The sequence below is a fragment of the Camelus dromedarius genome, chromosome 4 (genome assembly GCF_036321535.1).
Source record: "Camelus dromedarius isolate mCamDro1 chromosome 4, mCamDro1.pat, whole genome shotgun sequence".
Taxonomy (NCBI): domain Eukaryota; kingdom Metazoa; phylum Chordata; class Mammalia; order Artiodactyla; family Camelidae; genus Camelus; species Camelus dromedarius.
This window is the reverse complement of record NC_087439.1, coordinates 90,884,052-90,898,368: the sequence shown is the minus strand read 5'-3', so window position 1 is coordinate 90,898,368 and position 14,317 is coordinate 90,884,052. Positions and strand designations below refer to the sequence as shown.

General features: G+C 42.8%; 1 protein-coding gene across 3 annotated transcripts in view; it reads right to left on the bottom strand.

The window, feature by feature from the left end:
- ARMC9 (armadillo repeat containing 9) overlaps positions 1-14,317 on the bottom strand; it is a 142,128-nt gene that overhangs the window by 88,865 nt on the left and 38,946 nt on the right. For all 3 annotated transcript variants that reach the window (XM_031452384.2, XM_064485258.1, XM_031452387.2), the window contains exons 10-12: positions 11,808-11,842; positions 8,670-8,781; positions 5,942-6,034 (exon numbers count right to left, since the gene is read on the bottom strand). In XM_031452384.2, coding sequence (XP_031308244.1) covers positions 5,942-6,034; positions 8,670-8,781; positions 11,808-11,842 — 240 coding nt within the window. The remainder of the gene's footprint in view (positions 1-5,941; positions 6,035-8,669; positions 8,782-11,807; positions 11,843-14,317) is intronic.

Sequence of the window (14,317 nt, the reverse complement as noted above, 5' to 3'; positions counted from 1 at the left end):
TGTGCCCTCTGCGGACCTGCCGTTCTCTTCCTCTGTGTGTGTTTATTAGAGGGGAAATAAACAGACTAAAGCCAAACATTTCATCTGGAAGTCTTGATTTCCAATGGGTTTTTTTCTGAGAGCTGGCAAAAATAAGTTATTCAGACTTCCAAATTAGGAGAAATAATCATACAAAGCGCTTAGGACAGTGATTGACACAAGGAAGCAATACTGTTGGCTGTTACGGTTGCTGATGCTTTTCCAGGTCAGAATGATTGAGCCAACACGTGCATCTAATTCTGCTCCCTCCAAACCACAGTAAAACTACAGTAAGTGATGCTTAAGGGAGACATACATTCTCAAGGATAGAGAGGACAGCCCAGGAAGCTATAACTACACAATTCTGCAATCAGGAACGCAGGACAGTAACATACTGAGCAGACCCAAGCATGCCAAATGGGAAATGGGAAATTACCCAGTGTACATCGCTTAATCCTCAAAAGGCTCAAGGACTAGAGAAAAATCAAGAAGAATGAGTGCAAGCTGTTAAAGCAGCAGTCTGATGTCACTCATGCCACTCCTCCTGTGTCCCTCCCACCACACACTGGGAGCGCTCGCCTTTGAGGGCAACACGAAGGGTGTCTGGATGCGGGGCATGAGGCACAGATGAGCAGGGCTTCTACACCAAAACTGAGAGTGGGTGGTGCCTAAAAACAGAATGAATGCTAAACAGAGAGCCACCCCCAGGACTTCTCCCTGTACCTGGATTCTGGAACTCTGGCAACCAGACCCTTACCCTCTAGGCAGGAGATCAGAAGATGCTTCTTGGAGGAAAATAACCAGCCTGAGGGAAAAGAACCAGAGCTCCTGAAAGCGGAGGTTCCCAAGAGATGGCCTACCAGGATCACCCTCCATGGAGCTCTACGCCTACAGAACCTATCCTCACAGTCCGAACTTCCAATCAGCTTCAGTCTCCCCACATTAGGAGATAACCAACGTCTACCAGGAACTCAATGGAAGTTTCCAATATGGAAAATAAGGCCAAAACAAATGGGGCAGGGCAGAGAAGCAACTTGGAGGAAATGAGACTGTGCAGGGAGAAGAAAACTAAAAATAAACATTTGTCACTAGTATCCTCAGAGACGTAAGACGCGATATTGTACCCATGACACAGCAGAATGCTATTTAAAAAGGAGACGGAAAACTGAACAGAAGGGTTGGAAAATAAAGATGAGGAAATCTCCCAGAAAGTGGAACAAAGAGAAAAACACGGAAAACATGGAAAACATGAGGGAAAAGTAAGAAAATTAAAGAACCAATTTAGGAGGGCCAACATTCATAAAGAGAAAACCGAGAGAGGAAAATCATGAACAGAATAACTTAAGAAAAGTTCCCAGAACTAAAGCTGTCAGATTTAATGGGCTCACAGAGCATTCAGAACAATGAATCAAATACACCTCATGAAAGACATCAGTGGGAGACTCATTAACACTGGTGAAAAGAGAAGATTCAACATCTTTCTGGAGAAAGAAAAAAAAAAACAGGTCACATACAAAAGGTCAGGAATTAGAGAGGCTTAGGACTTTTCAACAGCAACATTGAAACCTAAAAGACAATGAAGCAATATCTTCAAAAGTCTGAAGGAAAATTACTTATGACCCAGAGTTCTATACAAATAATAAAGATATTTTCAGACATACACAGTCTTGAAAAATATACTCCCCATCCATTCTTTCTCCAGAAGCTATTAACTAAAGAATGTGCTCCACCAAAAAGACAACAGAGAATACTGGAAAGACAGCCAATTCAGGAGAGGGGTGCTGGGAATCTACAGCCATTTGGTGAAGAGAGATTTCTGGAAGGCAGCTGTGCCCCAGATGCAGAGGGCCACAGTGCAGACTGAACGGAGCTGCCTCAATAGAGGGACGCACTGAAGGTGTCTGCACTGATGGTGCAGGGTGCCTACTGCCACTGCACCATCTTTATTTAGGAAAAATTTTTATTGAAATATAACATCCATACAGAAAACCGCACAGATCATAAGTGTACAGATTGATGAGTCTTCAGCAAGGGGACATGTGAGTAACCCACAACCAGATCAAGGAACAGAACCTGACCAGACCGCCAGATGCCCTTCTGGGGTCCCTTTCCAAAGCAATGACAACATCTCTCGTAGCTTCTAACATCATAAGTTAGTTCTGGTTTTGAAATTTTTAACAAATAAAATCATGCAATTGGTATTCTTACATGTCTGACTTTTTCATTCAGTATTACGTTTGTGTGACTCATCCATGTTGTGTGTCTCTTCCCATCGATTGGTATGTCCCACTTCACAGATATATCACAGCTAATTTATCCATTCAGTTCTTGATAGACACTTGAGTTATAGCCAATGTTTTGGTTCTTATAAGCAGTGCTGCTGTGAATATTCCTGCACATCTTTTAGTGAACATATGGACACATTTCTATCGGGGTTATACTTAGGAGTGGTTTTGCTAGAACATAAACTATGCAGTTTTAGCAAATACTGCCAGGGTTCCAAAGCAGTGCACTGAGTAACATACATTCAAACAGAGTACAAAATACCTGGGTAAGGTGAGCCCAGACTCACCTGTACTTGGATACCCTTGCCCATGTGCTGATGGAGTTCCAGCTCCCCTTTCCACATCCTGATGTGTGCATCAGCTGTGGGCAGTCTTTCCACCCCACAGAAGTGTTCTCATGTGATCAACTCCTGAGAACTAGAAGTAGACCAGGCGAGCTTAAAAACCAAAATGACAGAGCAGCTCACCATTCCTCTTGGCCATACATATTGCTGCCGGATAACCAGTACCTGGTCAACCTTTCAGCCCTGCCAGACGTCCTATGCTTTCCAGGACACTCTCCTGACCTTGACTACCAATGTCCCCAGAGGGGACCAGTAAGAGCCCAGGGAAGTTATGCCTGATTATAATTCAGCGATTTTGTTCATGTCATCTTTCCCTGAATGCCTTCATCTAATGTGGGAAAAGTACCCTTTCCCTGCAGAGCAAGGTTTGTACTTGCTACTCAGCAAACCCCAAATCAAACACTGTATTATTCAGGGTACGCATACAAATGGGGACACTATAAAGAGAAGCATGGAGTCAGGTAGGGTATAGCTCAGTGGTAGAGCACATGCTTAGCATGAACAAGGTCCTGGGTTCAATCCCCAGCACCTCCATTAAAAATAAATATATAAATAAATAAACCTAATTACCACCCCCCCCCCAAAAAGAAATGCATGTAACAGATAAAGACAAAAGTCAAGATGCGTACACCCATGTTCAATGCAGCATTATTCACAACAGCCAAAAGGTAAAGGCAACTCAAGTGTCCATTGATGCATGAATGGATAAACAAAATGGGGGGGGGGTGTGTATTATGAAATATTATTCAGCCTTAAAAAGGAAGAAAATTCTGACACATGCTACAACATAGATGAGCTCTGAGGATATGATGTTAAGTGAAATAAGCCCAGGTATCTAGGTATCTAGGGTGGTCAAATTCAGAGAAACAGAAAGGATGGTGGCTGCCAGGGGCTAGGGGAAGGGAAATGAGGAGTTTTTGCTTAACAAGTATAGAGTTTCAGTTTTGTAAGATAAAAAGAGTTCTGGAGATCATGATGCACAGTAACATGCGTAGACCCAGCACAACTGAACTGTACATTAAACATGATTAAGATGGTAAATTTTATATTATGCTTATCTTGCCACAATTTTTTAAAAAGTTCGGATGGTGTTTAACTTTTGATGGAAGGACAGGGGTGCAATCTAGTAGCCTCCAAGTTACTGGAGTTTCTATCTCTTAATCTGAGTGGTGGAAACATTGGTATTTGTTTTATTTATTATTATTCTTTAAACTGTTCACACATGTACACTCATCTGTGTGAATGATATATTTCACAACTGAAAACATGATTCTGAAAAACAAGACAAAATTCCTTTGATTTAAGGAACCGTTCTTTTCATAAATGCATATATCATGCTAGATAGGTGAAACTGTCAAATGTGGAAAATTTGACATCAGATAGGTGAAACTGTCAAATGTGGAAAATTTGACATCATAGCACCTCCAGCAACATGAAACATAGTGGCACGACTTCAAAATCAGCTAAAAATGAAAAACTCAGTTCTTTGCAATTTGGTTAGATTTGATTAGTTTCAAGGTTTTTTGGTTTTTTTTGTTTTTTTTTTGTCTAGAACAGTGATTCTCAAAACATGATCTGGGACCAGTAGCATCAGCATCACCCGAAAGCATGTCGTGTCGGAAATGCAAATCCGCAGGCCCCATCCCAGACCTGCTGACTGGAAACTGCAGGTGGGGCCTGGTAATCTGTTTCACCAGCTCTCCAGGTGGTAATACCGCACACTAAACTCTGAGAATCACTCAGCCAGACGAACCAACCAACAATTAGTTCAACTTCCAGACTGAAAGGGCCAATTTGTTTTGGTGTTATGGGGACATGGCATCCACGTTACCCAAGGAGTTTAGTTTTCCTTCTTTGCAGATTCTCAGACATCTTACAATAATTCCAGCCCACTCCTTACTAACAAAAATAATAATAAATAAATCTTAGCAATTAAAAATAATGACTTGAGGAAGAAATGACATCTTCAATGGCTATAAAGATCACAGCATTTTGACAAATATCATATATCACAAAACCGAAGACACTTTTCATTAGAGGACACATTATTTTTTATATACAACCAAGAAAGAAAAAAGCAATTAAACTATAAACTGCCAATTCAACTCGAACAGGCCATCGATTATTAGATACACTCCAGTTTCACAGGTGCTAAAGCGCAGGGGTGGGGACTGGATCTTAGACTCAGTGAAATATGATCATTCAAAAAGAATTAGTATTAAATTTACTCTTTGAATTTGAATATATAAGTCCTGACAGTATATTATTCAGCTGCTTCATGGTTGGTCTCAATGCCATTACAATACAAGCCAAAAAAAAAGTAAAAGAAAATAAGTCAAGAATCTGAGAGACTATTTTTCATACTTAACTCTTTCATGGGAACAATAAGACTATGTACAAAGAATAAGCTCAAAGCCCTGAAACGTTGTCTCCTGTGCGCACAGCAGATTACACATAATGAGCTTTCACCGGGGGGCTGTTTCATCAGCAATCATAAGAGGTATGGATACTCCAGTCAGTGCACACACTGTGAAGCTTAATAACAGGGAGGTGATGTTTTTAGAGCATTTTGGATAAACGGTCAGCTGAAATAATGAGATGCAGTATCTTCTTTATTTAGGCCATGTTCAAGTTCTGGATCCTCCTCTGGTCTGATAACAGGTGCCAAGAACAGGTAAGAGAGGTGGGGAGTGGGGAGAACCACCACGCCTGGACTTCCCTGTGCTGGGCCCCCGGCTAAGTACTGTCCACACGTAACCACGTGACAAACCCAACAACCTCCTGAGGCAGGATGGCCCCTTCTCAGATGTGGGGAAGCCCCCTGAGACTGAGAAACTTGCTTCAGGTTGTCTGGCCAAGAGGTGGCAGGGCAGAGATCTGACACCTCCAAATCCCACGCGTTTCACATTGCATCAGTAGACCTGTCTGGTCCAAAGCTACATACAAATAGTGTCGACATTTTTTAAGGCAGGCCCAGATGAAGAAACAAACAAACAAAACGAATCTGCTTACCTACCTTGCCCATCATAAGTCATATTGAGTTTTCAGGACACATGGTAAGCAGTAGGGTGAGGGAAAGAGTTGGGAACTTGAGAAAAGGAAAAATGGCACAAAAGAGCTACAGAGCTGAATCAAGCAGCACTCTGCATGAGAAGTGAAAAGTGGGCCCAAGTCCAGGGTGAACAGCATCCGGTCACGGTACTGAAGATACGCGTAAAAATGAATGCTTTCCCTTCTCAGATCCTCCCCTCGAAATGAAGGCCCTGGCTGGATGCTGGCCCAGCTCTCACTGACCTGGCTGTGGCTCTGACAGTCCAAGAGGTCATTGCTGATGTAGGCTTGCAGAACGGTCTCCCTCTGCTCTCCAGGGTGGGATGTGGTCAAGCGCTAGAAAGAAAAACAAGAGCAACAAGATGCAAGTGTGAACGTGGAGATGAATGTCCCCACAGTTGGTGTGTGTTAATGGGCAGTGCCAGTAACTACGCCTTTCATCCAACAAGAGGAACAGTACCCAGCTGGGGGCTAGTCAACCAGCCAACAAGTCAATTAACGAGAAATTACAATGTACTTCCTAGTGGGTGATGTAGGAGTCGATTTACACACATGAAATCTCCAGAGCGGTGAAGTGGAAAAGGGCTGGATTGTTAAGTGAGCAGATAAGGGAGGGCTCGCCAACGCCTGGAGAGGGTTTTTTTTTTTTTTGCTGGAAGTGGCTCAAGAGCTGGTTCCTGAAGGATGAACAGACTGTTACGCAGCACAGGGGGTATGAGAGTGGGGAGGGAGTGGGACGTGCAGTCCAGCTCAGGCAGGTGTGAAATACAGGATGCACTCATGGGGCCTTCAATGAGGGGAGCACAGGGCAGGCTGTGAGGGCCGTGAGCAAGGGCCATGCCCACAAGCAGACTTGACCCTACAGGGACTGACACAGCAGTACTGTGACACTGTGCACACACGTGTGTGCTTGTGTGTGTGTGGGGGGGGTGTGTGCAGCTGAGTAGAATTTCGTAGACATTGAAAAGCCGTAAGTTTGTTGTGTTGTTTTAAAAAAGTAAGAATTTACTTAATGTCCATCGGGCTGTAGGAAATATGTTTCGTGGAGAGCATGTGAAATGTGTGTGTGTTTGTGCACCTGAGAAAGCCGTGTGACTACTGTGAGCAAACGTCCTTGTGCAGGTTGTCCAGGACAGCCTTGCTAGACAAAGCTCCCTGAGACTGCAGGCGAGGAGCAGCGGGACGGGTAAAGAACGGGGGTGGGAAGACGGGAAGAGCCGCAGACCGCCTGGAGGCAGGTGTCACTGATGGACCGGACCCCTGTGGCCAACGAGGGAGGCCCTGAGGGAAGAAAGGACTACATTAAAGGAGGGCGGTGCCAGGAGGGTCACATCTGGGGGCTGCTGTTGAGTTTGGAGGCTACTGCTGGACTGGGGTGGAGTGGAGGCACTGGAGGAGTCTCAGACAGAATCATAAGGATCTGTTTATTTTTCCTGGTTGTTCTGACAATGCCATTCACTCAGCAAAGGAATAAATACCCTGTCTCACCAAGAGTACAATGGACTGACAGCAAGTGCTGGGTGGATAATCTAAGAACCAAAGGAAGGATGGTTTTGGTAACTTGAGCAGAGAGGCAAATGTCCAGTGCAGGATGACCACTAGAGAGTCCTCCTGACGCCCCACGCGCTCCAGTCAACTGATGCAAACAAATCCGGAGCGACACCACTGACTGACCACAGGACCCTTTCCGCTGGTCCTGAGTGCACCCTCAGAGCACTCCTCCAGACCCGACTCCCGGAAGCACTAACAGCCATCAGAAGTGCAAGGGAGGAGAGCTTTTTTAATCCAGAGATGGAGAAATCATTCAAAAGCAACTGATGTCAAGATACCCTCAGACCTGGGATCCATGAAAGAGTCTGACAGTGTTGCAAGCGAATAAGAACAGATGTTCAGCTAAAGAGTGAACCAGTGTTGGCGTACGCCAGCAGTTCTAAAGTGTATTCTGGGGAATCCTAAGGGGCTTCAGAGCCCCTTCCGGGGGTCTACAAGGTCACAATTATTTTCATAATAATACTAAGATATGTTTTGTCTTTTTAATGATCTACCTCTCAGAGGCTATTTGAAGTGTGATACCATGATAAATTGAATGTAGAAGCAGAGATGAGAATCCAGCTGTCCTCCATTAAGCCAGATATTAAAGAAATTTATTTTAAAAATTTATAAAAATGAGAAAATAAAAAATAAAAGAAAAAATGTTTTAAAGAAATTTACAAAAATGTAAGACAATGTCAGTCTTATTAATTTTCTTTTTGGTTTGGAAAATAGTTACTTTTTATAAAAAATATGTTATGTTCTTGGTTTATTATTGTTCATCATAAATGAATTAATAAGTATGTATTTTACATTTTCTTAGTTTTAATTTGCAGCACTGTAAATTTTGGTAGATAAAATTCACAGAAATAAAAGCTCTTTGGGTTCCTCGGTATTTCTGACAGTGTAAAGGGGTCTGAGACCAAAAAGCTTGAGAACCACAGGCTTAACTGTGATCACTCTGAACACTGGGGAGAAAAGCAACCATTTAGACTAGGCTTTAGTCTAAAAAACTAATAAGTCTTTTCCTTAAAGACTTGTTAATAGGTTTTTGCCCTTGATGCCTGCTCCTGTGCCCGCTTGGTGACTCCTCAACCTGGACGGAGGTCTCTGCGGAGGTGCAGTGTGAGAGTGAGTCCGTGCTCTGACACGCTGACACCTCCCAGCTGTGAGTGTGGCTCAGGACCAGGAAAGGGCCAGACAGGGGGCGCCTCTGGGGCCTTGAAACTGCATATATCAAAGGCGATGGCAACCATAACGTCAAGGAGTTTTTAAAGAGACCACAGCAATCTTTGGAAGCTGCTTTTAACTTTAGCTCTTGGCGTCATCAGGTAGCAGGAAGAAAGAGTTTGAGAAGATGTGTTGAAAGATACAAGCAAGGTAACCAGCCAAGAAAACCGGCTTTTTTTTTTTTTTAACTTCAACAAAAAAATGTACGTACCCAGCGCAGAGCCTGCAACAAGAAGGCTTTCAAGCGGTCACTCCCCAGAATCAAATCCTTCTTCAGTTTCTCATAATCCAAGGAGGGCAGTAATGGGACATCCTTCAGTTTCCTACTCAGCAACACAAGTTCAAAGAGAAAGAAAAGGGCAGAAGGGCATGTTCACTACACCTCCTGAGTATCATGACACCCCATCTAGACCCGCTCGGATGGGCTGAACGGGCAGTGGGCTACTGCTTTCTGTGCTCCTGGTACTAACTCCAGGCCTCCATGGAGAGGGCTGGGTTCCAGGCTCCCCACCCCAGCTGCAACGAGCTCAGCTCAGCCCCTTCTGTTGCATGGACTAAGGTTGATACAGCAGTTTTCCTAAAACGAGGAGTCTCTGCCTAAATGGGTTTAGAAAGCACCGCATTCACATTAGGCCGGGGCAACACAGATGGGGATGAAATCATCTTGGAGACATCATAACTTTCCACCAAAGTTCTCTTTAGAATCCTGAGCAAAGCCCAAAGCCTATTAGTGTCAGCAGGCCCCTAGCATCCTCCCTAAGGACCTGAAGTCACTGTCCCTCTCAAGCCTGAGGGACCGGCCTGAGGGAATGTGAGGGACAGACCAGCAGTCAGGAAACACTTTGAGCAGGAGCTACACCACTGACCCTGCAGCAGGTAGAGGGTGTGAGCAGGAAGCAGCAGCGGGGACAGGCCTGTGAGACGGGGAGTGAGTTGAACAATTTACAAACCTTCCTCAAGAGGACTCCAGGTCAAAGGCCTCAGGGGAAGGCAGGTTTCAAATAAGAGAGATCTCTGTTCGAAGATCTACACTCTGCAGATGACCCAACACCTGCTTCTGGTTGTCCAGGTACAAAAACAACCACCTCAGATGCCTCGTCCTGAAACAAGTGTCTTCACACTTTGTTTGCTGTTTTGTAGAACAGAAGGAGATTGGAGTGTACAGAAAAAACAGTGAAAACTGAAAGAGGTCTGTACTGTCTCAATGCTAATGTCCTCGTTTTGATGTTGTATTACAGTCATGTAAGATGTCACCGCTGGGGAGGCTGGGTGGCCTGACTTCCTGTGAATCTATAATTATTTCAAAACAAAAAAACTAAACAAAATATGATTCTCCCAATATTGTGCAGAGAATATTACTACTCTCTGTACAATATTAAATGAGGATTCATGAAGAATTGAGTGAAAAGACTAAAGATGTTTTTAAGGGTGGAATTAAACTGAGGTAATACCCCTGGGAGGTAGAATTTGAGATTCCTTAAATTTTCTTCTTCGTATGTTCCTAAAGATTCAAGTTTTCTATCATGAGCATATACAACTTACATCATTATAGGAAAAAAGTTACATGCTAGTTTTTAAAATGTTACTGTTTAGAAGACAAGATGAGATCCTCTTACAGGGCCGGGAAGAAAAAGCTAGAAAAGAGGGCATCGAATGAGGTCTCAATAAACACTTCTGTGGAGGAGAGTCTTCTATCTTATACCGCAAATGGTAAACTCCTGTACATGACATATTGATTATTTTGACTATTTTTTCCTGAGGCAGATAATATTGTGAGTTTAAAAATTAATACAGATAACTTTAAAAATTCCAATCATAAATAACTGGCCAGTATTCTTCAAAAGTATCAAGGCCTCAAAAGATGAAGAATGATTTCAAATGAAAAGAAACTAAGATGTGACAAGACTAACATGTGATCCTGGACTGAATCCTGGACCAGAGAAAGAACGTAAGGGAATAACTGGTAAAATGTGAATAGGGTCCGTAGGTTAGATGACAGTGCTGTTTCAGAGTCAATTTTCTGGTTTTGATAACGGCACTGGGCTTGTGTAAGACAGTAACACTGGGGAGTCTGGGTGAAGGGTATATGGGAACTCTGTGTACTATTTTTGCAACTCTAAGATTATCTCAAAGTGAAAACTTTTTTAAAATTTAACATTCAAACAGGCTCTTTTTCTAGATCAAAGAAGTTCCATTTGTAAAGCCATTTTTGAATATGGGCTATAGCTGGGGCACTTCTATTGGAAGGAAGAAAACCTGTCATAATTCGGCCATATTCACTTGCCAATAATGGCAATATTACCAGCTAAGCAGCTCAGCAACCCCGCACTTCTGTGGTCCAGCCACTCTCCCACTGTTCAAGAAGCCTGGGTCATGCCTTCTCATCCTCTTAACCCCTGCTACCAACCGCCCCCCTTCACTCTCTGCAGGTCGCTTTGCCGCACTTATATCACTGGGAATACATCAGTAAACACCCGGAGAGTTTACTACGTTCCCAACACTGTACTAAGTGCTTTAAACATACTGCCTTATTTTTATCCTCACAACAGTTCTATAATAGAGTTACTGTTATTATTCTCATTTTACAAGGAAGGAAACTGAGGCACAGAGAAGTTATAAGAAAGTGGTCCAAGTCACAGAGCTGGTGGCAGAGGTGGGGTTTTAACCCTGGCAGTCTGCGCTCACCAGCACTGCATTACCTGGCCACCATCCAAAGAGAACGAGGTGCAGGGTCAATGTCAGACTTGGGCAGGACCGAGGGAGGAGGAATGCCGCATCTACTGCAGGTGCTGAGTGATCTCACAGGACCCGCCGCCCTCCCCTCCACCCAAGGCTGGCAAGAGTCACTAGAACCCACCCTAGTCCTTATGTCCACACCAAAGGTTCTCAATTCCCTTGCTACTGCCTGACAAAGTTCCTATGCATCAGGTACCTGCGTGAGTGACGACCTAACTGACTTGGAGAGGAATACTCAAGCAGACACCAAGCTACCCTGTAGCCTTGGTCATTATGTGAATCAGCAGAGAACATAAAATGTAGACACTTTAACCCTCTGTTGACTGCCCTTTGACAGGAGATTATATTGATTTCTGCAGAATGTTATAGAAACAATTCAACAATTTTTTCCATTTGATGCTACTTAACCAACATAACAGAATTAACATTGAAAGACACTTCTAGTATTACTTATAATTACTGGTATTTCCTTTAATATCCAACATAGCTCTAGCTAATCAAAGAAATTCACTAAGCAAGGCGATTAAGATGAGCATTTCTTACAGCTACTCTGAATTTCAGTTTTACCCATAACTATTCTCTTTAATAATAGCTCCTAAGAGCAGGTACTTACACGGGTGCCAAGGAGGCTCTTAACATGGTTGAAGCCTGAGGAGGAAGGGGAGAGAAGAAAATAGACTGTGTTAAACATTGACAGCAATGCATTAATCCCTAATCACTGTAATGGCACAAAACCAACAGATCTGCAAAGTTTTTCATCCACCAGGATTCTCCAACCATAATCATATATGATTTAAAAATTAGCCCAAGCTCGAGTTAAGTAATACCTTCCTGATGCACTTCCCAAGCCACCCACCCTTGGCCTCTTGCTACTCCACTGCAAGGAGCACTCTATAAAAAAACGGGTGGGTTCGCCCTGACCAAATTCCCAGAGGAACTTAGAGCTGCCTAGTCAAAAACATCACAAAGAACAAAAGCAATGAAGCCCAGTTTATTATCCTGATTTTCTTTTTTATTAAGATTTTATCTTTGAGTATAAAAATAACACATGCACTTTGTACGAAGTCAAACACTAGAGGTGTTTATAGAAAAAATTCACAATCCCCCTTCTACCCCACGCCCCTTTAATCCTGCCTTTAGGCCAAATCATTGCCTACTTTGTGGGCATTCACACTGCCCCGTTTATTGTTTTCTTGTATTGTTTTTGCCACTATGGGCAACGCAGTATTAAGCATGTACTAAAACAGAGAAACCACCAAACGCTGTGAATGGCACTTCTTTGGACCGACTCAAACCCATTGTAAAAGACATTTTGAGAAAATAAGGGAAATGTGAGTAAGGACAGCACTGGTACTACACGGCACTGAGGAATTAGTGTTAATTTTATTTGGCACTGTGGTTATGTTTCCTTTTTGTTTTTAAAGCCCTTATCTGTTAGCGATAATAGCGTACATAGAATTATTTACAGGTAAAGTGGTATGTTCGGAATCACTCTAAGAGAACTCCAGGAAAAACAAAAGTAGAAGAGAAGAGAGGCAGTGGTCCTTGGTCCCCTCTATCACCACAACCCTTGAATGAAACATTATCCATGCTTATCATATTGAGCTGTAATCATTTTGTAACCATTTCTGTGTCTTTTTCCTTCAGCAGACACTGAGTTCCACAGGAGCTGGAGAGAGATCCCCCTTGAGTCCCCAGCACCTGATACAGTGCCTGGACACACAGAAGCACTCAATCAACATTTGTTGAATGAATGAATGAATGAATGAATGAATGAAAGCTGACTTCCAAAAGTGGGCACTCTAGAATCCTTGACTGATTTAATAAATAAATGTAATAAACTGGCCCTGTTCTCAATTGCTTCCCTTTGCAGTATTTACAGATCCCCAGACTCTTACCTCAGAGACAGCAAACTCCATTTTTACAAGGCTCATGACCATGTATTTTAATAATGTTTTTTAACCCTTGATTTTCTTTTAAGTAAAGGAACTACCTATTATTCCTGTTATTGGCTTACATAGCAAGGAGTTTAGAAAATAAGTTGGAGATGTCATCTAGATTACTCATCTAACACATTAAGGGGATCAAGAAGCCAGTAATGAGTCAAATAAGGACACGGCCATGTTAAAATGTTAGCATAATCTATACACAAATGAAAAAAAATTAAATTAGTGATATTGGATAATTATTTCCACTAGTAAAATCCATTTATATATACCTCCCTTTTTTCATAGTTAAGAAAACGTTTTCTATCTTTTAAAACATCAGTTCTTTTTTGCTAAATTCAGTATCATTCTATTTGTCCTGTAAAGAAATTACTTGAAAAGCAGTAATAACTGATCCTTTTATGAGAAGAGCCGGTATGTTAAACATAATTGAGACTTCATTACCAAATCAAGTTAAAAAGAAAAAAAAAAGCTGGTGATGAGCTGTGGGAAGAATGAAAGGCCCAGCGTGCTCTTAATGAGAGGAGGCTGTGGTATTTCATTCAGTAAGTACTTGCTGAATGCCTACTACCTGCCTAGTTTCTGCTGGGCACTGTTGATACTCGGTGAACAAAGCAAAAACCCTCTTCTCAGAGAGCTTGCAATCCAACGGGGAGAATCAACGGTCAGATAACTCTCTGTGCTGCAAGAGGGCAGCAATATTAGTACCAGCGGGCGCAGATGCCAATGAGAGCACATGACAGGGATGCTAGAGCTAAGAAGTACTAAGCTTACATCATGAAGTGGAAGTTGACCTTAACATTGACACCTGGGTATAAACTTGCACGTGGAATGGAGAACTCACAGCAGGCAGTAGCTACCTAACCATTAACGTGGAGGCATTAATAAGAACACTTGAACACTAAGGAGGCTGCTCTGATCTGTGGACCAACCTTTACTTCAGACTATATTTCTAAAGGTCACTGCTACCACCAGTTTCTAGCACTGCTCTGTGTATGGGCGGGTGGACACGGTCTGGCCAAGGAAGAAAAGCCCCAGGAAGAAAAAGCTGGGAGAGGCTCCAAAACCATCAGTCAGTTGGAATAATTTTCCTCTCGAACTAACAGTGGATTCTGAGTATGAACGGATGAGCCCAGGGAGGATCCCCTTGTTAAGGAACTCCTGACTGCAGCCCAAA